General features: G+C 34.7%; 3 protein-coding genes across 9 annotated transcripts in view; 1 reads left to right on the top strand and 2 right to left on the bottom strand.

Moving 5' to 3' along the window:
- On the bottom strand, window positions 1-22,201 carry usp42 (ubiquitin specific peptidase 42). 4 transcript variants are annotated; one of them, XR_015504013.1, is made up of 21 exons: window positions 22,083-22,201; window positions 18,751-19,001; window positions 18,280-18,361; window positions 16,804-17,013; window positions 16,607-16,717; window positions 16,197-16,296; window positions 15,998-16,065; window positions 15,805-15,875; window positions 15,631-15,713; window positions 15,394-15,505; window positions 15,074-15,214; window positions 14,884-14,984; window positions 14,626-14,779; window positions 13,676-14,335; window positions 13,493-13,587; window positions 11,194-12,111; window positions 4,676-4,920; window positions 3,871-4,046; window positions 1,227-1,278; window positions 1,088-1,150; window positions 1-980 (listed from the first exon to the last, which is right to left on the bottom strand). XR_015504013.1 is itself a non-coding variant. In XM_087276060.1 (20 exons), coding segments are annotated over exons 3-19 (3,267 nt in total). In that variant the 5' UTR covers window positions 18,281-18,361; window positions 18,751-19,001; window positions 22,083-22,201; the 3' UTR covers window positions 1-1,150; window positions 1,227-1,257. The 4 variants fall into 4 exon arrangements, 2 of the variants coding, with proteins under 2 accessions (XP_087132186.1, XP_087132185.1); XR_015504012.1 differs by lacking the exon at window positions 18,280-18,361; XM_087276060.1 differs by having other exon boundaries at window positions 1-1,150.
- Window positions 19,549-27,872, top strand: part of pms2 (PMS1 homolog 2, mismatch repair system component) — a 33,906-nt gene continuing 25,582 nt past the window's right edge. Inside the window, exon 1 of the mRNA XM_087276061.1 lies at window positions 19,549-21,154. Within this exon, the coding sequence (XP_087132187.1) occupies window positions 21,129-21,154 (26 nt within the window). The 5' untranslated portion in view covers window positions 19,549-21,128. The remainder of the gene's footprint in view (window positions 21,155-27,872) is intronic.
- eif2ak1 (eukaryotic translation initiation factor 2-alpha kinase 1) overlaps window positions 21,773-27,872 on the bottom strand; it is an 11,316-nt gene continuing 5,216 nt past the window's right edge. For 2 of the 4 annotated variants that reach the window (XM_087275222.1, XM_087275223.1), the window contains exons 8-15: window positions 27,243-27,303; window positions 26,804-27,158; window positions 26,582-26,693; window positions 25,613-25,719; window positions 24,157-24,286; window positions 23,517-23,596; window positions 23,130-23,363; window positions 22,732-23,018 (exon numbers count right to left, since the gene is read on the bottom strand). In XM_087275222.1, coding sequence (XP_087131348.1) covers window positions 22,899-23,018; window positions 23,130-23,363; window positions 23,517-23,596; window positions 24,157-24,286; window positions 25,613-25,719; window positions 26,582-26,693; window positions 26,804-27,158; window positions 27,243-27,303 — 1,199 coding nt within the window. In that variant the 3' untranslated portion in view covers window positions 22,732-22,898. 4 annotated transcript variants of the gene reach the window in all.

Below are 27,872 nucleotides of genomic sequence, written 5' to 3' on the forward strand. Positions count from 1 at the left end.
TCTCACAAGTCATTCTTTATATGTAAAAAGGAAACCCCACCCTTTACAAAACCAAATGATTCCCATGATCACATACATGTCCATTCACTCCAACAAAATGTTGTAAACATAGTGAGAGAAAATATTACAATTTCAGACGTTAAGGCCGTTTCCTCTCACTCAACATATTGTACACTGTATACATTTACTTCGACATGCTACAGTAAAATGAGGTTGAATATAACCATTTTCATGTCTTTTTTTGTTTTGCTTCAGGGAAAAACACACACACAAACACACACACACACGCACGCGCACACACACGCATCGACAAACGTTCAGAGAACATGGTCTACGATGTTATGAGTGGCTTTACAGAAAGTGTCTCTATTGAACTCCTGATACAGGACCAAAACATACAACTGATAGTACAGTTCAACTTAAATTCACAGTATTATCTTGACTAAAATCAAAAGAGATTCAAGAAAACTGAACGATGACAATTAAAAACAAAAGAGATGCAATGAAGTTGCATTCTAGACAGGTTTGATTGAGGAATATCCGAAAGTAATACAGTGAAGATGCTAAAAAAAGAGAGAGGAAGAGGTACAAGAGACAGCGAAGCAAACGTCTTGTGTCCTCAAGTGTGTCCAGGTTAACTGTGATGTAAGTGCACATGTAGCATTAGCAATGGCTGCTCCTTCGAGTCAGTTCTCTCAAGCGATATGTGAAAATGGTGACATCGTAACTTGAAGCCAAGAGACAAGCAGTCTTTCTCCGCCGATGCAGCATATAAAATGTTCTTGTCATCCCAAGTGTGTATCCTTAAAGGGAGCGCTCGTCTCATCTTCACAAGTGAGAAAATCCTGAGTCTGTATGTCTGAGCAGCAATTCAGATGTTAAGCTCCAGGCTTTTGTTTTAATCGCATATATTAACTTTATATAGAACTTTTGTTTTTTCCATGATCAAAGCTCACTTATGTACAGTGTTCTAAAAAATCCTTAAAAGTAAAAGAAAAACAAAAAAAAAGAAAACAAAACAAAAAAATAATGAAACTTTAAAATTCATCTTGTGGTAAAAATACAGTATATTCTAAATGTTAAGCACCATGTTGGGAACTGTAGCTGTAGATCTTCTCTTTCACATGCTTGCACGGGTGGTTTTCAGAGTCTTTAAAGAAACAAGATCATTTTCATACAAATCTTTAAACAACAAATAATATTAATCAAAAAGACTTTTTTCATACCTTAGGTGTGTTAAAGAAAGCACTTTCCCTTTTAGTGAGGATGTGTGACTTCCTGTGAAAACCAGAGAGGAGTCAGAGTAGTGCTAAATACAGTAAATAGATTGTTTGTTAATATACAAATATAGAGCTTCTTCATATTTAATACTTCAGTATTTCTGACAATATTTACTTAAATGGATAGTTCACCCAAAAGTGAAAAATTACATTTTACTTGTTCCAAACCGGTTTGATTTTCTTCTGTTTAACTGAAAAGAGGATATTTTGTAGAAAGCTTGTATCCAGCAATCATTGACTTCCATAGCATTTGTTTGTCCTACTATGGAATTCAATGGTTCCATGTTACTAGTGATGTGACGGTGTGCACTGAGGCTTCGAAGCATGCCTCAAAAAAAATGATACACATGGGACGATATTTTTGAGAGGTCAGTGTCGGCATCAATTACGCCGAGGGGTATGCGATCATGTGAAGGCTGTGCCAGACCATACGCTGTGCTTCACGCAGAAGTGTAAACAGAGCGGGGTCACGTGACTCCACACACAGTAGGCAAACTAAATTAAAAAATTGACCTGGAAAAATCAGGTCATTATAGGCTGTGAATGTCGATTTCAATTACTTTTCGATTTAATCGGCCAGCCCTAGTATAGGGAGAGATTAGGCATCTATTACATACATTTCTATGGTTTTAAAGCACCACACCAGTAATAAAACTAAAACACCATAGTAATTTACAGTAAAAAGTTTTTGAACCATATTAAAGTGCATTAGTGTATTATTGACTATTTTTTTAAAGAAGGCTATTGCATATTGTAGAATAGCATATAGCGGAGGCCAGTTGACGAGTGCGGTGCAAAAAGCCTCACTCCAATAGCCTCCTCCTTTGATTTAAAGGTTGGAATACAGTAAATGTAGATACTTTTGAATACCTTGGATTTTACTACAGTCATCTGTGGAGTGATGTAACATGTAACATACAAGGCCCACACAAAATCTGCACAGATTTTAAGCCGATCAAGTCTATTTATTTTGTTGTAACCGTGTAAATTTATATTTATTCGGTTTTTAAATTAATTTTAGTGTTATTGCTGACTAATATAAAAATGTTCATAAGATTTACTTGCATTACAGTTTGTAAAGTAATATTTTCTGTATATGGTATTGATATATGGTAGACACATTATATGAGAAACTTGCTTTGTTTACCAAATAAACTGATCTAATACAAATAGCATTGTAAACATTAAAGTTAAAAAATTATTATTTTTATTTAACATTAAGTTTTAAGTTCGAGCTCTCTGGTTCAGAAAGCTTTATTTCACCATTACTACATGTTTCTTCTAATGCAGGGGTGGCAAACTGAGTTCCTGGAGAGTTGCAGCTCTACACAATTTAGTTGCAACCTTGCTCCAACAAAGTTTTCAAACAAGCCTAATTGGTTTGATCAGGTGTGTTTGATTAGGGTTATGCAGAGCTGCAACCCTCCAGGAACTGATGCTGCGTCCTAATTCGCATACGATCCGTTCTAAATAGTATTTGTAAAAAGAATTGTATGTCCCAAATCGTAGTATGTTGAAAAGAGTATGCCAACAGTTTCCAGATGGTTTACAATTTACTGTAAAAATTTGAAGTGTAGAAGCGTCCATACTCTAATCTCTGATAACCTCTAACCTCCCAGAGTACATTGCGCATTGGACATGAATTCGATTAGAACTACAAATGCAGGTGAAAAGTGTAAATAAACTACAAACATGGCGGATGTGCAAGACCAACCATCAAGTAGAGGGGCTTAGGTAAAGATGTTTGTATGTCCGTTAATTAATATCTAGCCACCTGGAAAATATTTACAATCACATGTTCTGGGTTATATTTCATCTGCAACAGCAATACTGAACTTAAGTAAAAGGTGTGTTTAGACATTAACGTCTGAACTGACCTGAGGAGATTTCTCTGCATGAAAGAATGGGAGATTAACCTGCTGCTGCCACTACAATGAGGTACGTAATTAAATATGACAGAAATGTGGATGATGTGTGGATGATTGACGGGGCTCATACCGAAGCAACACAACGATCTGTTAATAAGGAAGTAGTACTTCTCAAAGCTTGTATACTCTTCTGTTACACACTCAAAAGTATATATTTTTCCGCCACAAAAAAGGCACATATTTTTAGGGTGTACTTAAAGTATGCAAACTGAGACGCAGCATGAGTTTGACATCTGTGTTCTAATATGAACCAACTAAAACCAGTTGAAGGGGATTAAAAAGTCAGTCAATTTTCATTTTTGGGTGAACTATCCTTTACTAAAAAGTGAACTGAACTTTACTACTTTAAAGAGACAGGTCACTCAAAAAATGTTAAGTATTCACCTCTTAATTTCAGCTACTTACATTCTTCTGCTGAACACCAAAGAATATATTTTGAAGAATGTTCTATTTATTATGTTTTTCCAACTAGGGAAAAATCTATGGCTAGTTTCCAACATTTTTAAAAATATCTTCTGTTGTGTTCAATAGAAAAAGAAGAACAACTCAAAATAATCTGGAACAAGCAGGGTGAATAATCAGCAAGGGAATACACTTCTGGTCGAGCTATCCCTTTAAAATACACTGATTATCTGAGAACACTGTATTTTAGTTGTACTCACTCCACTGTCTGAAAGGGTCCTGTGACAGGCACCATCTACATCTCCATTTCCATTTGAGAGTGTCTTTGTGTTGTTGACAGTGGTAACGTGATCAATATCTTTGCATTTCACATCTTTCTCCATCCGTGTGTGACAGAGATCACGTTCACTTCCACTGTAACAGCTCAGTCCATTCGCTGAGAAAAAGACAAACATCACACATGTTCATTTTTATCTCAAATGACATTTAGGTGCGATGTCAAGATCGCATGTGTGAATGTGGGTGTTTGAGCCTGTGAAGGATTCACAGTAAAATCCATTAGGCTTGGTCACCGGCAAACAAATCAGTATGAGCATGAGTCAGCTATCAGTAAGACACTAAAGAACCTTTGACTCATGTCATGTGAAATAAATAAATAATCTAAGTAACTAGTGAAATTACCAATGGAATAATGACTTCATGATGGAAACACAATTGCAAACATTAGGTCTTACTGCGTTAAACGTTTCAATTCATTTCATATGTCAGCTTATAGACAGATCAGCTGATTGACGTGGCTTTAAAACGCTACAGTGTCCATGTTTGCACTTAGTGAACAGCGGTAAACCGATGAACTTCACAGCCAATCCCAGCATTCAAATGTTAGCAGGAAAAAGAAATTTCAGTACAAAAGTCGACACTTTTACCAACCCTACTCTAAAATGCTAGGAATCTGACAGTGTGAATATGAAGTACATTTTGGGCTTTAACGGACTGATCAAATATACTGTAAAAAGTTAGGTCAAAAGTCAAAATCAGCCTTCGAAGCCAGTAAGAATGACGCACCTTTGTGACCATTGAACTGTCGCTGGTCCTCCATGTGGTCTCGGTGGACTCCGTGAAGAGCCTCAGAGCTGTGGTGCTGACTGTTACTAGCTCTACAATCACGCTCTTCCCACCTCAAAGCGTCATCTCTCCCAGTGTGAGCCCTCTCCTCATCCTCCCTCCTCTTCTTTTTCTTTTTCTTCTTCTTCTTATGCCTCTTGGAGCTGCTGTCCTCATTACCCTCTGATAGTTCCCTGTCTGAGTGCCTATGAGTGGAAAGGCACAATAATCAAACTGTTTTTTAAAGGTTTAAAGACCTGAAATGAAAGACGCATGAAAGACCTGAGGAAAGCCCTGACTAGAGCACTCATGGTAAGTTTGGGTCAGTAAACTGGGATAACTTTTTTTTTTTTAACAATTTTGATTAACAACTTGTGAATATTATGCAAGTACAAAATAACCTGTGTACAATATCTCTCAACACCGGGATCTCTATTAAAATGCAGCACAAACTGATTATATTTCCAGCCGTTCTAAGCTACAAATATTTGGATCACACATCCAGGGCTTCTGCAGTAAAATTTAAGAAAGTCTTAAGAATGAAATTTCAGGCTTATATAGGGCTAAATGCTAAGGATTTTTAATTGCCCATGCAGCAGAAAAAAAGGATATAATATGTCAAAACAAGCATACCTAAAAACTAAAAAGAAAAAAAAAAAAAATTAAAAAACTAAAATGTATGCACAACAGACTGTTATAATATTAGTTATTAATATAGAAAGGTTTTACTTAAGCCATGTATAGATGTATAGAAAGTTTTATTGAGATTGTGTTGGTGATTGGATAGGTGTTGGATCGATTGAGTAGCTATACATAAAGAATATTAAGACCAGTTTAAAATGTTTAAAAAGACCTACAAGACAATATTTCACTGAATTTAAGACTAAGACCCGGCAAATACCCTTTCCCTGATATCAACAGAACAAAATAGATGCGATCACAAACTGTAAGTTTTAGTAATTTGCGTCCCTAATCCCTATTCTGCACCCGCAGCCATTTTTTAGTCATTTAAAACTATCCTATCAACCCCTATCAGAGCTCAAATTCAGCAATGTTTACAGCTATCTTTTAGATATTCCTCAGCCATTTAGTGATTGGTGATGGTGTTATAGCATTAAAGTGTATGCTTTTATATTTGCTGTAAGGGGAAATCTATTTGTTCACTTGTGCTATTTATACGTTGACTTGCATTACAATTTATATTTTAATTGCCTTTAACCTGCAAATTAAGAATAGAAGCCGTATAAAAAGCATGCAAACGTACTGACTGTTATATAGGTACCATAGATTGCTATGGGTCAATGATGCTTCCATTAGGCACAAATCTATAAATCTTTCTTTTCTGGCTGTTCTTTCTATGCCAACTAACAGCCTGCCCATGTCCTAATGTCTGATCGTTAACATGACTGATTATTTATACTAGGAAAATGACCGTAATACACACAAATAACATGAACTTAAGTCATAAAATGCTTAGTCTTATTTGATATATTGGTCAGAGTAAGTGGAAAAAAAGATTTACTTATTGACCCTGATAATCATATGGAACTTAATTCAGTAAATACTTTAATAATCCCTTTTCTTTACAATATTTCCCCAAGCAGCCTCCTGTTTTTCACCATGAGAAATTCATTCAGGGGCCAGGGCTGCTGTATTACACGAATAAATTTATGTAAATTCTATCTTGGAACAAAGCATTTATGAGGTATATGCAAAACTGTCGGTCTTTCCATTACAAAATGGCTACAGTTAAGAGCTGTTTTCTTCAAAAATAAGAGATCTTCACTGCCTGATAGATGTGCGATATAAAGTGAATCGCAGACCGGACAAGAAGCACTGCATTAAATTTTATTTTCCCTGCCATCTCTTTAAAATAGGAAATTTTTTTTTACTATTTTGAATGTTTTTTCTGCGCTAACCTGCTGCTACTTATGGCGCAAGTTTACACGGTTTATCATCTCATTTTATGCTTGAACAACTAAAAGAATGCTTAAGTTTATCTAATTGATTTTATTTTAATTACATAATGATGTCGATGCTGTAAAAGCAACCTTAAAATTTTTTAAAATAGCTTTTAAAAATAGTTTATCGTTAACTGAAAAACACTAACTGTGCATAAAGCCCATTGAGGTCATGAAAACCACAAATCTAATTTTTATTTAATCGAGAGAAGCTTACATTTATGGGGAAAAAAAATCTCAAACCTGAGATTATTTCTTAAAAACAAGCAAACCGAAAAGATTTCAGCATCACCTTGGCCAAAAAGAGTTTGAAAATATCAGCAAATATCCAAGACTGTTCATATTTAAAAAGGTACAAATACAAAATCCTTTTCAATTCTGAAATATTTAAGTTTATTTATTATCTTTTTTGCAGATTTTCTAAAGAAAAAATTACCCATCCATCTATCTATCTATTTGCTCAATTATGAGAAAAATCATATTCACAATTATTTTGGTCATAATTGTAAAGATTATTCAAAACAATATAAAGTTTAAGTCCAAATTATTCATCCTCCTGTGAATTATATATATATATATATATATATATATATATATATATATATATATATATATATATATATATATATATATATATATATATATATATATATAAAAACATAAAAAAATAAATATATAAAAAATATATTTCCTATAATACTTTCTTCTGGAGAAAGTCTTATTGGTTTTATTTCGGCTAGAATAAAATATAAAAATATTTTTAAATCTATTTTAAGAAGAACATTATTAGCCGCCTTAAGCAATATATTTTTTTGGATTGTCTGCAGAAGAAACTACTGTTATACGATGACTTGCCTAATTAAGCCTTTAAATTGCACTTTAAGCTGAATGCTTGTATCTTGACAAATATGTGATAAAATATTATATACAGTCATTATAGCAAAGATAAAAGAAATCAGTCATTTAAAATGTCTTATTAAATATATTAGAAATATATTTGTCTACCAATAGAAATTGGTAGAAAAAAAATAATATTTCCGTTAAACAGATATTGGGGGATAAAATATAAAAGGCCACTAATAATTCTGACTTGAACAGTACATAAACACAGTTATTTTCCTCCTTGTAACGGAAAGGGAAACAAATACAATAGAATAAAAATATGAAAAACATTTTGTGCTTTAAGCATCTTCGCGGTAAGAAAAAAAAAAAACTTTAATTTTAGCTACAAAATTCCTTCTGTCAAGAGCAGTGAGTGATTGTCCTTTTGTTGTTTAATTTAAAATGATAAAACAATCGGTAGCAGGAATATTGAGCGCTGTCACTTTAAGAGAAGTGCGGTTCTGATTTATGGCTTCACTTTCACATGCCTTTTGATTCTCTACTCATTTGTTTATTACATAATTAATATGAATGATTGAATCATTGCTTCTGCTACATTCATGCTTCCATGGGGGGTTGGATCCACACCAAAGTGCATCCCACAGCTACATTACAGCTTCTCATTCAAAACATTCAGTCATTGTTGTTGTTGTTGTTGTTGTTTTTAATAGCGGGTTAGGTATTTGGTAGATTTGTGTAAAAGGTCTGCCGCCACAGCTGGAAAAAATCCTAGAGGAAACACTGGGAATAATCACTAAAAACCTAAATTGTATTTGACCATTAAAGCGCTGACTTTAGATGTGTGTGCTCTGCTCGTCTCTGAGTCGGAGCACATACACACAACTACACGCAATCTCTTTTGCGCTTTTAAAAACACAAATGATTCAAATTTATACCAATGAATGGTGCGCATTCCGCGCTGCAAGTTTCATTAGAGTACATGCTTTTAGTAATTTTCACGTGAAACTGAACTTAGCAGAACAACAAATGTGTACAACTGGAAAGGGGACAGTATATGATGCAATAATCGTTTCATCCCAATTAATGTTTTTTTCATAATCGTTAGAAGCCAAAATCGAAACTGAATTTCGCTAAATTGCAAAGACCTACTATCTATCTGTCTATATTGTCAATTATATAGTTAAATGTGAAGTAAAATTACTCACACCATGAAATAGAATTTTGGTCCATCCACCACTAGGACATGCTATTAATACATTTGCGTGAAATGTGCATTTTCCTATATTTGGTACCTAAATACAATGTTAGACAGAAAAGCAGCAAACAGGGTCTCTGCAGATAACATGATGTCAAATTTAAGACTTTTTAAGACCATTAAGCATTAAATTTAAGACCTATATTGCAATATCAAAAACACGCAAGAGAAAAAGTAAAAGCACAAAATTAGGGGTAAAATAAATGTATTTAAATTGAACAGTACTAAAGACAGGTTAAATGCATCATTGAACTACAGAAAAACACAAACATCTTAATGCTGACTTATACTTTCGCCTGGCGCCGCATCACACACCTCACAAAACGGATGAGGCTTTTATACTTGACGCATTCGCCATTGAGATATTTTTTTAAATGACAGGGAGTGGTCAAAAAAAAAAACAAAGTAAAATCAGACGAATAAAAAGAAAATCATTATCATTAAAGATGTTTTTGGGGGCCTCTTTTTTTTGTTTTAACAAACGTATCCCTCGGGTTTTACCAAAGTTTTACAAACACTTTCTTCCTTTCCCATGGCTGTTGCAATTTCTAGCCAAGAATTATTGGTCATCTGGTTCTCCCAATGATATCACAATGATGGATCATAAAGATGTCAGTACAGACAGACGTACCTGTTTCAGACAAAATCTCTTCAAAGTGTTTCATATTCAACTCAAATCAAATGCGGCGCCGCGCAAACTGTTCGCCTGAGTCCCAAAAATTTAATTAGCTCTGCTATGGCGTTATTTCACAGACAAATGTCGTGAGCGCAGTATTACAAGTCAAAACTGCATTCAAGTAATACGAGTACGATAATGCGAATCTCTTTTCTCATGCACCGATTTCCTTTGTTTGTGGACAAAACTGCGTGCGAGCTCTCAAATATATTACGCTGCTCACATGCAAATTTTCTCACTCTCAAATACACACTGCTCACGCACACATTTCCTTGCGCGCTCTCAGTACACTGTTCCCTCTTCCTTTCGTGCTTTTTTGATGATTTATATTAGTACACTATTTACCAATAACCAAAATACTAAAATAGATTTGCATATTACATGTTTAATCTAATAAAACCACATTTTTGACTGCATGTTATATGATGAGATATTTCCAGTTTCAAACACTTAAAGATAGATAATAGATAAGATAAGTTTTATTTTAAAAACATTTATTATATTGTGCTGTGTCCGACAGATTGCACTATTGTGTTTTTCTCTTCTTTTTCATTCTTTTATATCACATTTTACATGTTTTTGTTTTTTTATCATTTTTATTATTTGTTTTTATTTTTATTTTACTTGTTTCTTTTATTCTTGTTTATGTAAAGCACTTTGAATTGCCACTGTGTACGAAATGTGCTATATAAATAAATTTGTCTTGCTTTGCCTAATCATCCATAAGGTGCACCATACTAATAAAAAAACAACAACATTTAAATACAACTAACACAAGCAGAAATGTAACAGTGATAGAAAATAGGGAAACACTTGATAAGGTATTATAGCCTACTATACTATTCACTCTTCAAATAAATGTCCCTATCAATCCCATTTTATCACTAAAATAAAGTTAACTAGTGTCTGCTGTACAGTATTTTGTAAAGTACAGTAAAGTGCTTCAATTACTCTGTTGTGGTAATACTATAGTTGCTATGGTAACACAACAAGTGTATTATAAACAAACTACTCAGTGCTTTAGTATTTTTTTTTTCAATATAGGGTATATTATTCTACAATTCACCACACTCTACCGTAGTAAAACTACACTATTTCATTTTATCAGTTCACTATTCTTAATACTACAGTATGCTAAAGCACCTTTGGAGAGCAAAAGCACCAACAGAAGTCCAACAGAGCGAGAGCAGATAATTCGCACGTGAGCAGCCAGTGTTTTGAGAGCTCGCGAGCAGTTTTGTCCACGAACAGAGGAAACCGGCGCGTGAGCAGAGATTCGCTTTCTCTTATTACAGCGCACCCGACTTATAAAACTGCGCTTATGACATTTGTCAGTGAAATAACGGCATACTCTGCCTGCCGAAATCATGTCACGCGCACTTAAAGCGAACGTCCTCAAACACAGCGATGATGTCACATTCGCCACGCGCACAGAATTTCATAACAGAAAGCTGATTGGCTATTGCAAGCTGACCTTTTTGTAGTTGTAATACCGCAAATTACAACTGGTAACAATAAAGAACTACAACACCCCAAAAACCAAGCAACAACAACAAAAAGAATTTAAATGAGCATTAGATGTAGCGTTACATAGACATCGCAAAAATAATACCTGTGCAAAAATATTTAAGAACTAGAACAGCGAATTTAAAACTTTTTAAAGACTTTTTAAATTTTAGAGTTTTTAAGACTTTAAGACCCCGCAGGGATCCTGAGCAAAGTATGCAAGTAAAACACAACTTACCTGTGTTTATCTTTGTTTCTCTTTTTCTTTTTGGATTTCTTTGCTTTGCACTCATCAGAACTTTCCCTTGCATCAACCGACGGACTGCGTTTCCGCTTGTGATGTCTAGGAAGTGGACTAACGGAATGAGGTGACGAGGGCCTGCCTTTTGAACCGTTCACTGTATGAGTCGCTCTTCCATGGGCCTCTTCCATCCCACGATGACTGTGATTGGAATATCCATTCCTGTTATGGTATCCAGAAGGGCGATAAGAGTCACTCCCAAACCTACGATCTCTATTCCAGTCGCGTTCATCTCGGTGTCTTCTCTGGAAATAATGGTGCTCTCGACGGTGGTGTGAGAATCTGTCCCAGTGTCTCTCCAAATCTCGATCTCTATAATAGCGCTCTCTACTGGTGGAGCGACGACTATCTTGATAGCTGTGCCCATATCGACTCCGGCTTCTATCACTATGATCCCTATAGTGCCTGTATCGTTCCCTGTCCTTCGGGGTTGAAGAAAAATGTGGTCGATCTGACCCTCTGTTCCGGTCCTCACCTGACCTCCATCCATCTCCAGAGCCAAATTTGTCTGAGTGTGATGGTTTTGCCTCTTTGCTCTCTCCTTCACTGCACCTGTACACCTCCTTTAACTTGTGTGGACTCGTGTGACCATGACTAACATGAAGGCTAACATTGTTGTTGACCTGAAGGTCCGACGTGCCAGTTGCTGTATGCGTAGCATGCCTCTGAGTCAACTCAACTTTAGAAGCGGTCTCGGTATGAAGGTCAGTATCTGTAGTCTTTAAGACTAGTGATTCTTTAGGTGAAGATTGTATCTGTGCCACAGACTGAGATGAAGACTCAGAAGGAAGGTTCAACCTTTTGTTTGAAGGTGAGGAACAAGGATGGTCATCAGAACTTGCTGGATTGGAGCTTCTGAATGAATGAAGAAAACCCAAAAGAAGTTTATTACATGAGAAATGACCTCGGATTGAGGACACAAAAAAATTAAGATGAATTTCAATTATTTAAAAAGAATTATTACAATTACTTTTCTTTATTTGTACATCCCTAAAGAACATTGTTAAAAAGCTATCATAAATATACATACTAAATATCGTATACAGACCCCTGAGCATGTACAGTGCTCCCAGGACAAACGTCATTCAACACTAGTCAAGACTAACTACTAGTCAAGACTGACTACTAGGTAAGATTGAGTTTTTTACGATATTGTATGTTACAAACTTTAGTGCTAAACAAGTAATAAGTATAATACAGTCTCTTACTGCCTTGGCCATAAGACAACTTGCATTCATTACTAGGCATATGCTAGTTTTTTTGTATAAAATAAGCAAACAATGTAAATGAAATATGACAACAAGATGCTGCTGCTCTTGAAAACTGTATTATTGTTGGCTAAGTAAACGAGTCGTTCATAACGGGGATTCATTCCCAAATGAATCGCTCCATCTGTTAGAATAAGATGTGAAAGCAGAGAGGTGTGCGCTTCAGCACATGGATTATATCAAATTTAACAGGATGGGAGGACAATACATTTCCATGCACACATACACACGCTCTTTGTCAGCAATGTCCATGTGGTCCCTTAACCATCAACCTTAATTTAATTTGCATACTGAACAATGGGAAAGCTCCTGATCATGGATACATGTATATATATATATATATGTGTATATATCTCTGGCTCTAGATGGTCCTCCACTGCACCTTGGTCTCACATTCATTTCAAAGGAGTGCTACCCTGTACTAAAATGGCGTCTCTATTGACCTTTTCTATTGTACTTCCAAGACAACAATAGTGTAGACAAAATGCAGGCTAATGTAAATGTCTATAAACACCTACAACTAACAAATTAAATGTTATTTTCACCCAAATTAAAACCTAGCTTAATTATCTAGAAATTAGTTTTTTTTTTGCATAAAATTATTAAACCTAGAAAAAAGTGAAAATTTAAAAAAATTAAAAAATAAAGTACACAATTGTTAAAAAAAATACCTAGAAAATAATATGAAATCTAGTTTAAAATATTAATACTGTGACTATTGTAAATTTGAATGTTATTAGAACAACAGACTTTAGAAAACATAGAAGTAAACAATATAAAAAGTGGATATACATTTTAATATTAACTAATGAATGGTAACCACAAATTATTAATGTTCTATATATAAGAACTGAAGTCATGTATAGAAGCAAAAATAAGTTAAGAAATGATCATCATCTGACACTGTTAAAAAATACTGTGCATTTATAATTAACAACAAAAGACAATGTGGTGTTCGGGCATCTCACCTCGACTCATTGTGTGCAGGCTTTAAGTTCAACTCCATCTCTGAACAACAAGACAAATCAGAAATTTGCGATGAAGTATGTGGATCAATCATAACCTGAAAAACAGAAGAATAAATAAGAAATGTGAAAACTGTTCAGTTAATAATTCATACACAAAACTAACTAAAAGCTGAAATTTAGTACCTTATCATTGTGATTAAATCCATTGGCTTTGGAAAGGCCGTTCTGGGAAGTGTGGTCAGGTCCTGATCCATTTTCACATACATGCGAGTCGGATCCATTTTCACACACATGAAAGCCATTAGACCCATTTGTCTTTGAGGTATGATGAGGCAGTGAGCTGGAATCGTGGGACTGGGCATCATCCTTTACCCCATTGCCATTGGTTATCTTGGGAGCAAGATAAGTCTTTGTCGATCCATTCTCCAGAACTCCAGCCTCTTGGTCAGATTCCTCAGAAGATTCCTGACCATAAGGAACCAAGAACGAAGCGCCAGTGTGAGTTCCATTGACCTGCTTAACCTGTGGGAAGCCTGAGGTAGACGTTGAAGTGCTGGAGGATGTGGACTGAGAATGAGAGGCTGAAGATAAAGAGCAATTAGGGCTTGACTGGGTCTGGGCAGGTCTCACAGGTTTGCCTTGACCAATGAGAAATGTCAGCTTCGGCCTTTTGGATGAATCTGGAATGCCCATGGACCGAACAGGCAAAGAAGAAGAGGACGCGGATGCAGAGGAAGATGTATGAGATGGGCCTATTTTGGTCACACCACCAAAATTTCTGTTGGGTTTAGAGCCACCATGGTATTCCTTTGAAGAACCATTTCCATTAACATATGACGAGTTCTGCAAAAACAATGACCAGTTTAACAGAAGAAATTGAAAAAACAAAAGCTTATCAAGGCTGAACTTATTCTTATGAACGTTCCTTCTTATAAACTTATGGCAAGATTAATATAGATAAAAACATATTACATAGTAATTACATCTTCATAATTCAGTAACACAAAAAAAATTACATATGATTTTTCAGTCCAATATAGAATAAATAACTTAAAGTTCTTCCTGTAGCTACATTTTTCAAAACATCCATCACAGTGCTGATTTTGCTAGGATGTTTCATTGTCTTGCAGTACCTTCAGCATATGAGGTGGCAGTTGAGGGCCAATGAAGGACGTGGTGGTATACTGAGGCCCATTCATCTTGAGTGGAATGGATGGTCTTGGAGAAGACTGACCTGGAGTATGGTTCATCTGGCTAAAGTCGCCTCCATTTTTTACATCAGGTGACCTGAATTAACACAGATTTTTTTGATGAATTGTCAGAATCTTTTTTTTAGTTCCATTCATACAACTAACTACCCATTTAAGAGACAAATGAATTTTGAATATTACCTGATGTAGAAGAGCAAGTATGCTTGTTGGTTAAGAACTGTTCTTATATCGCTGAGAGATACCGACGAGTCATTCATCTGATACCACTGCCCATTGCTAGCCTAAAATAAAAGGGTCAATTAAATAAATATGTTAGTTTATAAATTCTATTAAAGTAAAGAAGAATACAGTTCTGCTCTTGACAACATACCTTAATGTAGCAGTAGTAATGTCCAGCGTGGCAACTGAACCCAGAATGAACCAACACAGCATACAGAGCATAGATTTGTGGCTCCCCATGAGACTGAGACATGAATGGACGCAGATCTAGATGCTCTGCGTACCTCACATCCTGTGAAGTGATAATGGAATAACAAATGTATTTACTGATAAGATTTTAATGTTCCTAAAAGACAATAAATCCATTTAAAACTATATGTAAAAGGTCATGTATAAAGGAGACAATAATACAGGTGATGGGTCTGGTCACAACAGGAACTTAGCAAGCAGTAACACAATTATCTGCTTCACCTTTGTTATTTTTCCTCCATTAAAGTTGGTAAACCGCTTCAGTGAGATTGTGAGAACATTAGAACTGCGATGAACGGTGAATCTCTTTGAGGCAGTAACCATTTTCTTACATCTGACAGGACAAAAAAAGATTACTGTCAGCTTGAATGAAAGTGAAAGTATAAATGCAATACCATTGCACAAATTAAATTCTTGAATAATACAATGATGTGGTATTCATATGAACAGAAGACTTACTTGGAGCATTTATAGGCATTGTCCCCATCAAGTTGCTCAGGTTTTACAAATTGCTCAAATGCCTTAGAGAGTGTCTGAGCCGTCTGCGAAGAAGCACACAAAGTCACCATTTCAATCTTTAAAACTTGTGCATAAACTGCAAGAATTTATGTTAAGAGAAAAAAAATCTTTCACCTTTATCTCCAATGAAATATCCAAATATGGGTCGAAAGTATCAGAGACTGCTTTGCAATTCAGACATTTGACTGTGAAAAAGAAATGTTCATTAACAACTGATACCAACAAATAGAAGAAATCCAGAGCAAACTAATTATTACATTCAAATACAAATACATTAAATCCGAGTCAAACTAAATGAGTGACCTACCTCTGGATCTCAGATATCCTCCAAAAATCTGATGTACAAAAGTGGTTGCCTGAGTTTGCCTGTCCAGTCTGACAAGATAAAAGTAGTGTTAAAATGGAGGTAATAACGTAGTCATTGCATCGACAAATGTGGAAATGTTAAGTTTCATGCCTTACACTGCTTGTAAACTGGCAAACAAAACAGCATTATGTGAACTCACTTGTTTCCAGGAAGGCAGGACTTTTGCATAGCATCCACAGTGTACCTCAAGAACTCGTGGGCATCTTCTTGACTTCCAAATCTAAAATGCTTTCCAATCCCTGAGGAGAAGAACAAAATATCAGTGAACCATGTTATAAAAATAGCTGTCATCCCATGCCATTCCTTATCACTGTTCTTGTTTTTATATTAACTTCATGGTTTAACCTCAATATTTATTTGCTTAACTCTCAACCCTTATCTTGGGGCTGTCTCCAAGAGCCATGAAAAAGCCATATTTGGAATTGTACCAGTTTGTGTGTGTGTCATTGGAACGTAATATGAATAATTAATAGTATGTCTTATTAAATAAGTTTACTTTTAATTATGTCAGCTCATTTTTAAACAATTGCAATATCTTAAAGTACTCACTTTTCAATTCATTAAGCACACTGATGGGCTTAATGACATTTCCAGAGTTGGCAAACACTTGGATGATGTGATTTTGCATGGTACACATCATACAAAACCCGGGTTCATGACCTGCAGAAAAGGAAGCACCAAATACAATGTTAGAACAAACAAACAGCAAGAATTACATGCAAGCTAGCAAAATCTTGAACACTTACATGTTTTGGAATGCTCTCTGGTCAGCATGTAGTTGGCAAGGGGAGCAGTGTAGGTCAGACACTGCAGGGTAGAGTTCAGGAAACATGTGTTGCCCAGGTTATGGAGACCTGCTCCAATGCGGTGGCCTTGGTTCCACTTCAAGCAGAGCCGCTCTGGGGAAAACAGGACCTTTTGAGGGAGAGCAATGCCATCCCCACTGGTCATCCCCACTGCATGGTATAAAAAAGAAAAACAGGGATATATTACAAATCAGGAACACAACATAACCCATTGTTGTACTGATATTATGGAAGACTATTAATGACAAAAGGCGCTGCATAATACAAGAATAAAATTATAATTGCAATATGATTTTTAAAGGGACAGCACACCAAAAAACGAGTTTCTTTCTTTTGTTGAACACAAAAGAATACGTTTTGAAGAAAGCTGAAGTAAAGTAACTAGTAGTAAAAACAATTACCATTGAAGTCACTGGTTACTTTTCAGCTTTTTTCAAACTGTATTATTTTGTGTTTAACATTAGAATGAAATTGAAACAGGTTTGTGATAAGTGAGAGTAAATGATTAGTAAATTGATGAGTAAATTTAGATTTTTAGGTGAACTATCTCTTTAACAATTCGTCACCTTAGAATTATAAGGTTCTATCTGACATTTTTGTCAAAATTGAGTTATTGACATATTCTTATTAAATGACAACTTATTCGAATTATGGGATGTTTTTTTATAAGTTGTTTACATTATAAGACTTTTTATTTAAAAAAAAAAATGTTACACATTGTTTGCTATATATAAACTCCGAAGCTCTTTATCTCAAAATCATTCAAAACCCAGATAGAACCTTAGAATTCCAAGGTGATTAATTGTCAAATCATTCGAGGGTAAATTAATTAACTCTTATAATGCAATCAAGGGTTTGGAAAATGGCTGTATGTGAATTTTTTTTTCGTTTGTTTTAAATAAAACCATGATGTATCTGATTAGCAACTCTGCATTAATGAGCGTAGATATACTTAACATGTTTACAATATAATGAATTATATTTAGCCATCATTAAAGAGTTTTTAATCTTTAAAATGTAAACATCATGTGAAGAAAGGCAATGAAATTACTTAAATACATGCATACATTTAAAATAACATTTTGAAATATGGATTAAGAGGTTAGTTCACACAAAAATGAAAATTAATATATTAAATTACTAACCCTCAGGTCGTTCCCTCCCAAAAAAAATATCTTCATTTTTGTTCCAAATATGAACTCTCAGAGGTTTAGAATGACATGAGGGTATTTTTCATTTTGGGTAAACTATCCTTTTAATATGCCATTGCATGAAGATTGAGATTTACAACAATGTACTACACTGGAATGAACAAAATTTTCACTTTCAAGCAGTAATTATTGAACCTGCATACCAATCTCTAACAACACAAGTACAAAACATCATAAATATTAAAAATATATATATTTCACTAACTTTCAGTTTAGAATGAGAAGTGCGATCAGTGTTTCTTGCTGCAATGGTTTGTTAGGGGCGTACACTCATGTTCATCAAAATTCTGTTCCAACAGTGTTTGAGAAAAAGGGTATAATTTTATGAAGGTTTTAAAAATTCATAACAGCAGTGATCATTTTTCATGAGTGTAAACAAACAGTTATTGAAATCTATCCATCGGAGTTGTTCACTGCCAAATAAACATTAAATATTCAAGGTTACAGGTTTTAGATTCTTCAATGTATCTTCTTTTGTGTTCAACAGAACCCCCAAAATACTCAAGCAGGTTTTTAACAAGTTTGAGCAAATGATGGCAGATTTTTTTCCTTTCAATCTCTTTAACAAAAATCACCCTCATCATTCAAAATTCAAGTCATTCTGTAAATCTTGATTTTTTTCCAATTTCCCCTCCACCAAAGATCACCAAACACAAAAAAAAATAAAATTACTTGCCTTGCTCTCGTGGCCTTTCGACTTGGAGTGCTGTGTTATTACTACCATTCACAGTCGCTCCAATGGCCGGGGCCATACAGGCCGTCTTGGCCCTTGAAAGCTCAGTGGCAGAAGGGCCAACACTCCAGCTCGAACTACTGCTCTCCATGTCTCTGGAGGAGAATGGTGTGATGGAGCTGGAGTGCTTGCACCGCACTGACTCCAGGTCAGGTTTCTCTGGAGGTTTGTCAACTATGGTCATTATTCATTTTCTGTGGAAAAACAAACATGCATGTTACCTCTAACCTCAATCCTTTTTGACAATACAGACAGATTCATTTGTAAAATAGTTTTAAAGGCAGTGATTCAAACACAACTAGTCTTTGTGTCAAATGTGACAAGTACGCAAGAGGAAAGCCAAACTCGTTATTAAATTAAATGAGTTCTTATAAATAAAAAATAAATAAAAACTTACTTTGCTCTTCTAAAGTGAGGATGCACAATACCATTTTTTAGAACCGATGCGATCTCGATACCAAAATTCTGAGTTTCGATCGTTACAGATCTGATCCCGATACTGTGCTATTTTTCTTTTTGTATTGTTTTTTCTAAGCACAATAGTTTCTATAGCTCTGGTGCTAAACTCAAATAATATTTCTTCTTTAGTTAAAATAACAGAGCTATAGGAGACGGTACAATCTAACTAAAAACATGATGCTTGCTGTAAACTAGGATACATTATTTGAGCATTCTTTATAACATTAATCTGTTGTGGTCCAGTTCTTTCCTTTTTCAATATTAAGATTTTTCTTTGAAATCTGCAATAGGCTAACACTATTGATCCCAATAGTTGCTAAAATAACGAGACTTTTAGCAAAGCCTGATATTTCCTGCAGGTCTGACGCAGACTTAACCAAACTGTCTGAGGCCAGTTTTACTTAATAATCCCTCGCCAAATCTCGCCATGAGTGAGACAGAGAGAGTTCAAAACAAGGTCTGCGTAAATTCTTCAGTGTCAAAACACAAATTGGTCTTTTAAACAAAATGTTGATATGAATAAAATTACAGTGAAATATTCACAGTAGCCTGTAATAGGCGAAACATTTTTTCTGTTAACAACAATCCATATTGTGCCCATCGGTTTCACTTTGATTATTTAAAAATCAACTACTTTGACCACAATGAGCCAGCACTGCAAGTATTCCCTTCAGAAGAATCAAAGACTTGAATTAAACCACTTGAATATTCACTTTTATTTCACATTAAACTGTAGAATGGCTTCAGAACATTTGGGACATAGTAGGCCTACATAACAACTTTCTAATGCCTTATAATAGGCTACCTTTATGGCTTAGTTGGCTTATAAACACAGAATATAGCGCAAGAATGGATTTAGATCGGTACCAGCTGGCCGACATCCGATACAGCAAAAATATGCAGTATCGAACCAATATCCGATCCAAGTATCGGAATCGGTGCATCCCTAGAAGCGACAACCAAGTAATCTTTAAAATCATGTAAACTTTAGTCACTCCTCCTTTGAAAAAAAAAAAAATTTAAAACAAAATGTGTAAACCGAAACTAAACTTTTATTTTAAACAGGTTTTTATGAGTTTTTTAGAATTTGCACATGGGGACTTAATTTCATTGTACAACTTTCAGATTTAATGACATTATTGAAATAAATTCCTCAAAGCAAAATATTAGCATGCCAGAACAAGAAAAAAATAAATAAATAAAAAAATTTGGACACATAAAAACAAATCATTACTAATGTTTCAGAATAGGAACAGATGAAAAATGCAGCTATTTGTGACCCTGGACCACAAAACCAATCATAGGATTTGTCTATCATCTAAAAGAAAAAAAATACATTTTGCAAAATTCATTTTTAATGTAGTCCAAACTCATTTCCTAGCAATGCATATTATTAAACAAAAATTAAGTTTTCATATAAATGCTTTCGGAAATGTATAAGATGTCTTCATTGAACATAATCTTCTAATTTGTGGCATAAAAGAAAAACTATTAATTTTGACCCAATATATTTTTAAAATACACCTAAGTTACACAACATAAGACTCGTTTTGTAGTTCAGGGACACATTTATGTATTATACAACATGAAATTGTGATTTGTAATTATACCTGTATGCTCAGATAAGCTTTTATTTTCATTTTTAAAAACTGCACTTTCAGCAGGACACTGTACTTTCCCCCTAGGAATTCAGGTTCAAAGTCTATATTTCAGCCAACATACAATCTAGTCTTTAATAATAAAAATAATAAAACATACTACCTATAACGTAATAAATAAAGGGAAATTACTACTAAAGAGTCAAAGGTGGTAATGTGTTAAATGCCTATGAGACATCGCGCCAAAGTGAAAGTGCAACAAACATGAGTGAACGTGAACTCCAAACACGGTAATGGAGCCTTTTTACGTAAAACAGCATCAAAAGTATCTACATTTTACTTTCTATGTAAACTGCCAAATAGGTTTTGATCAAATAAGCAAAAAATTTGTCGGAGTAGACACCGGTGTTGATCTTTTGAGCTGAACGTCAGCATGGGCCCGTGGCCTTGGCTAATTCATGATAGCTACGGTGTACAGTAAGCTCTCATAATCAACAGATTCCAAGTCAAAACCGCAACAAACAGCGTGTGCCTTGATAAGGTCGTCAGACTCTATGACACTCAAACCACAGTGGCTATTCTGTGTCTGATTTTGTGTAAGGAAATCATCCTGTAGTACACACACTCCCTCCGCACGTCCGCCAATGTTATCTGGCGTGCTCGGGTAAGGGCTTCGTGTGCGAGATAGGCCTCTGCCGCACGTTATTTAAACACAAAATACTTAAAGTAAATATATTCGTGTTATGTAATGTTTCTACAATACTTTACTGTTAAATTTGACTAGTAAGCCGCTCTTTTTGTTGGCGCGACAAGTTCTGAGTGATTTAAAGACCGCTGTGTTGTAGCTACAAACGCCATGGTAACGGCGAACGTAACAATACGGATGAAACGCGGCATGAAGATGGTCACGCACTTCTAGAAGCCCGTTTGTGTATCAAGATGGTGTTGATATAGGTGTTGTGTCCCTTTACAGACATACACAGCACGACATTTCATTTGCTAAAATTCGATATTAAGCAAAACCAGGTAGAAAGGAGGGGCGCGTATTTAAAATTCACCGGTGCTGTGGCCGAGAAGGCAATGCCGCCGAAAGACTCGTTGCGAAACCCGGTGTTTTCAATTTCGTGCCACGCAATAAACGCAGCCGCTCAACGCGCGCTCCCGAGAACATCACATGCAGCGTTCACATAGCATATTTACATCAAATAATGCACGTACCTGTTGTTTTATGATTAATTTAAATGAGTTCATCCATTCTAAAATCCAAAGAGCGTCCGGCGGTGAACAATGACGTAGTTTCCCCACGGGTACATCCGGGTACTTTCGTAATGTCAGCCAACCCAGTGCTGTGGATGTGGCCTTAAATGAAGGGCCGCCGTCAAGGCAGTTGAATGTCTTTGTTGTTGTCAACTCGACGAGAGAAAGAAAAAAACTAAAAGCACTTTACAAATGACAAATAAAAGCTTTCTGTGGATAAATTAACAAAGACGAGTTTTTCGTACATATTTGAATTAATGCAGTCAGACGTAGATTTTAATATCTAATGGAATGGATGTGTTGGTGGATCGTACGGTAGGTTGTGGCAAATTATTACCCACCATCAAATTCTTCGTCAGATAAAGTTTTGTAAATAATAACGTTAGTGTGTTTGTAAATAAAAGTGTAACAATTGTGTGATGTTATTAAAGAATTAAGTACATTTTATAATTCAGTGACCTAATAAACTCATAATGCTTTTGCAGTCTTATTTATGACACTGAAGTATTATTAATATTCATTATTATAACTAAACCCTGCAGTAAATGTACTAGACATTAATAAAACTACAGTAACTATTTAGTCAACTTTAAAGAGTCAGAGACTAATGCACCATTGTCATGGGATTTTACTTTACAGATCTTTCATTAAATTAAATGTGTCACTCATTTATATACATACAAGCAGAGCTGTGCTCACACATACAGCCATTTCCAAACAACAGTTGACAATGTACAAATACTGAGCACTTGTGGCAGTACAAAAGAAATTCTATTACTACGTCTTTTCTGGACTGTGTATTGAATTCTGAGAGATCTGTAGCTCACTAATCCGTCTCCTGAGCTGTACAATTTCTTCTTCTTGTTCATCAATCTTGCGCTTTAAACTGTGGATCACCTACAATAAAGCACAATTCAATTTTTAATCCAGGTTACATTCAAATAATATTGATATTATACTTAAATAACTTAGGGATTTTATCTACTTTGTAAAACAAACAAAAAGTACCATGTCATTGGTGCTGAAGAGGTCACTCTGAAGTAACTGAGGTGCACTTGGTCGCATTGAGGGATCAGAGGAGGTCAGTAGTTTAATATACTTGGCCAAAATTGGCCAGTTTGTGGACAGTGTGTTAGGGATCTTGCCCTGTCGTAGTTCTCCAAGTGTGTGAACACGCTCCATCTCGGTCCCAAATGGCTGGAATAACTCAAAGGCAATCACTCCTATGCTGTACATATCTGACTGCACAAATAAAACATAACCACTGAGCATAAAGTTTGACTAACACATCTTTAGTATGTGGCCAAGATGAAACTGAAGCACATTACATTAAGCAATACTAATAACAGGATAGACATAGAATTATATCAGTTTGTAACTTTTCTGCCTACTTGCCTTTGAATCATAGCGAGAGCCCTCAAGTTGTTCTGGGGCAGCGTACACAAATGTTCCCACTCCACTGGTGTGAGTTGCATCTGAAAAGAGCAATCAGAAATTGAGTAATCTAAAGCTGCATTAATTTACTGCTGCCATCTACTGTTCCCTGCCATTAAATCAGCAGTAGTTCGCCAGAAAAGGAACATAAAAATCTATTTGAAAGTGTTTTATTAGTTTAGAATGGACCATTTTTACAAGCATTGATAATACATTTTTACAGATACTGTAAAACTCAAATCCTCATCGATCAATTGAATTTTTTATACCTTACAACTGCTGTTGTCTAGTACACTGGTTGAGGGCGTAACAGCAAATTTGACATATTGCTCTCATTTGGCCAACCGACTCATTCTTTCAATATTTGTACCTTTTCCTATAAATTCTGAGAAATACTACTTTAGATTTTCTTTCCCATGCTATTAGGGAAAATGAAAATATGTTGTAGTTTTCAATTACTATAGAAGTTTGCTGAACTTTGACAACATGCACTTATTTTAAACAATTCTATATTATTATATCTTTTTACATTGAAAATGGTCTTTTTGTAATAATTTAATTAATTCATCATTCTCTTGTAAATACACAATAAGTCTGTCACCTGGGTTTACACCTGCTTGGGAACTGGAAGGCAACTTCTCATGTTCGTCCATTATAATGTTTTGGCAAGCCAATCCAAAATCCCCTATCTTCACATGGCACTCATTTCCAAGAAGGAAAATATTTCTTGGCTGTAAATAAAGGAAAAAAAGATACATAATTTAACTGAAACAAACAAATACCACAAATCACTGTCGTGAATTTGAGCAACCTTAAAATAGAATCATGTAGAGATTCTTCTAGCACTAAAAGCTTTTTATTTATTTTAAAAATGGCGCTTAATGTGTAGCTGTTATAAATATTGTTGTGGCCATTTAGGAAATTAACTTTTATTTATTTATTTTTTTATTGTAGTTATGTTTGAATATTACTTATGTGTTTTAATCAGTTCAATTTGTGAATTATGAAAGATGGCCAAGTCAAAACAGCATGGTAAATCGGTCAGCAGATCTCTTGAAGAAAGGGAGTGGTTAAGACACTTTTGACCACATTTGTGTTTGCAGAATCCTTTCTTTAAAAAAAAAAAAACTTCATTTGATACAAGTTATATCCTAATTTTACTATATTTTTTGTCAGTCAGTTATCTACTAAAATAAACAAGGAGTAGACATGAATGTTTTAAATTTTACTCCATTAAATATTGGGCCTCTATCCTGTAAATAGAGCTAAATAAGGTCCATGTACAATATATATATATATATATATATATATATATATATATATATATATATATATATATATATATATATATATATATATATATATACATATATATATATATATACATATATATATATATATACATATATATATATATATATACATATATATATATATATATATATATATATATATATATATATATATATATATATATATATATATATATATATATATATATGTGTGTGTGTGTGTGTGTGTGTGTGTAAATTAGGTCTTATCTGTTTGTAAAGACTGTGTAACATGCTGTTATGCCATTTAATTTTAGATCCAAGTCTTAAAACAGTTATTATACATTATCAAATAAAACTTGCTTCCATGTCCAAAACAACAAATATAATAATAAAAATTATTACTATTAAATCACTGATAAATAAATAGTAATACAATATTCACATTAAATCACTGATAAAAAGGAGAGATTTATTTAGGAATTCCACAGGTAACCACCTTTTCTAGACTTTACTTTGTTTGTGAATAAATGCAAGGTTTGTTATAGTAAAAGCACAAGAAAGGTTGCTTTTAATTTATGTTACAGTAGGTTATAATTAGCTTTTTTTAAAGCAACCCCCGAAACAAAAAAAAAAAAACTCTTCTTAGAAAATTGTTGTCCCACACCCACCCAATATCTGTAAGCAAAACGAATGCTTCTACAATATTTAAGACAAAAAAAGCATTTGTATGCCAATAAGTGCACATTACCAAGTTAACTAAACCAACAACACAAGTACACATACCTTTAGGTCTCTGTGCATAATACCACAGGAATGAATGTACTCCACTCCTTCAAGTATTTTCTTTAAAATCTTTAATGCCTGTTCACAGTCAACTGAATCACAGGGATCTGCGAATGAAACACATTGGTTAAAAAGGCTTAAATAATTATAGAGGTGCAATTATGTACTCTGATTATATATATATATATATAAAACATCTAGCTATTCTTGTTTTTTAGTTCAAGCATGTGTCAGCCAAGACATGTCAGGAAAAGGGTGTATAGAAGTAACTTCAGTACAATATACTTTATAGCAGGGCTGCCCAAACCTTATCTTTAATAAGGGCAAAAAAACCAAACTTGATTGAAGACTGTGGGCCAAAGTTGCATTTACCAAACTGTATTAAATTAAATTTGCTATGAGTAATTTCCTAATTTATTTGCTAATTTTTTAAAAAATAACTAGAAAACATTGCTTTGAAACATTTATTTATTATACAGTATCATTTTTAACATTTTCTAATAAACTTATTATAGTAAAAACATAAACAATCCCATTTGTAACACAATGGAGATCAATGCTGCACACTAGTCAATCTGCTCCTTTCTTTGCCTTGATTTGCTTGCCAATGTCTTGTCGTCCTCTATCTGTCAAGTGACAGTATTTACATTTTACAAATCTGATTCATCTGCAACATTTAATTTTAGTTGGCTTTTTGTAGCTTCTCAATAAAAACAAAGATATAAACGGTTATGTTTAATTGGACATGACAATCTCTGTCAAAGGCATTCACTTCAATCAACTCCCCATCATTCTCCCATTCATTTTAGATAGGATGGCGGGCCAAACCAAAGGTTACCATGGGCCAACTTTAGCCCATGGACCCTACTTTGGGCACCTCAGCTTTACAGGTTATATAAATCACATAATAAGTGCACTAAAAAGAGTACCTACAAAATAGCCTTCATTAATACAGAGCAACTAATTCACCTCCTGACATCAAGAGTCCCTCCGTGGTCCTTGAATTCCTCTCTTGTATCCAGTCCTTCAAAGATCGTTCACACAGCTGCATTTGTATATAAAGCATTAAGTGGAACTGAACCTACAGACCATAATGAGAGAAAGTAATTAAAAACATAAAAGATTGCGAAATAATGACTTCACATGTAAATTAAATCAATTGCTTCATTGAGTGCTTAATGAAGCGTATACCTTGTTCTCCTGCTTTTCAGACCATTCGGGTGTGTCCATGTCAATGTAAGAGTGTTTGTTCAATTCCAGTCTGTTCTGACTGAGGTCATCCTCTGAGAGTGTTGAACTGTCCCAATTAGCAGCAGGGCATTTGTTTAACGTAGAGCGGGGTTTTCCCAGAAACACACATGGAACAAAATTCTGTGGCTTGCGGACATTTTTAGGGCAAACAGACTGTGCCATGTCCACTTTTGAAGTTGAGGGTTTTACCGAGATGCTCTCTAGTGCAACCTGATTTTCTTTCACTTCTGCCCGTTCAGAATGTTCAAAAACAATGAAAGATCCATTGCTGCTGTTGGTGTGTTCTGGAGTGCACCTGAAAGGAAGACGCTATTTTAAAATGCTGTAATGTGTCATGTAAATGTGTTACAATTAATTATTAACCAAAAAAACATCTTACCCATCTGGTTCTGAAGGTCTATCTAATGCTGGAAATGTTTGCGAAACAAGAGAGTTGGAATCTACTGGGTAAAAAAATTCTATGTAAGTTTATACCATTTTAGTGCAATTCCAAAAATACTGGATTAACAAAGAGTGACTCATATGGCTATTACCCACTGACTTCACAGACAAGTTTTAAGCCTAGTCCCAGGCAAAAAAAAAAAATTAGGCTGTTTCAACTGAAACAAACTGGCACTGATTGATCTTTTAAAGCAATAGTCACCCATTTACTTTGATTTGAGTAGTTCAAACCTTTATTATTTATTTCTTCTTTATTATTTCTAACACAAAAGAAGTTATTTTGAGGAATGCTGGGTGCTGGAACCCTTCGACTTCCAAAAGCGGGAAAAAAATAGTATGGAAGTCAATGGCTCCCAGCAAACAGGACTTTTCAAAATATTTTCTTTTGCTTTTAACAGAAGAAACACACTCAACTACGTTTTGTACAAGTGAAAGTTGAGTATATGATATCAGAATTTTCATTTTGCAGGCTACTATCCCTTTAAAATATCTCAATGCCTTTTTTGGCTTAAAATAGAGACCGATAATGATTTCTTCTAAGCCGCATTTTTAAGAAGGTGCTGTAAGT

The sequence above is a fragment of the Danio rerio genome, chromosome 12 (genome assembly GCF_052040795.2).
Source record: "Danio rerio strain M-AB ecotype USA chromosome 12, GRCz13ab, whole genome shotgun sequence".
NCBI classification, from domain to species: Eukaryota; Metazoa; Chordata; class Actinopteri; order Cypriniformes; family Danionidae; genus Danio; species Danio rerio.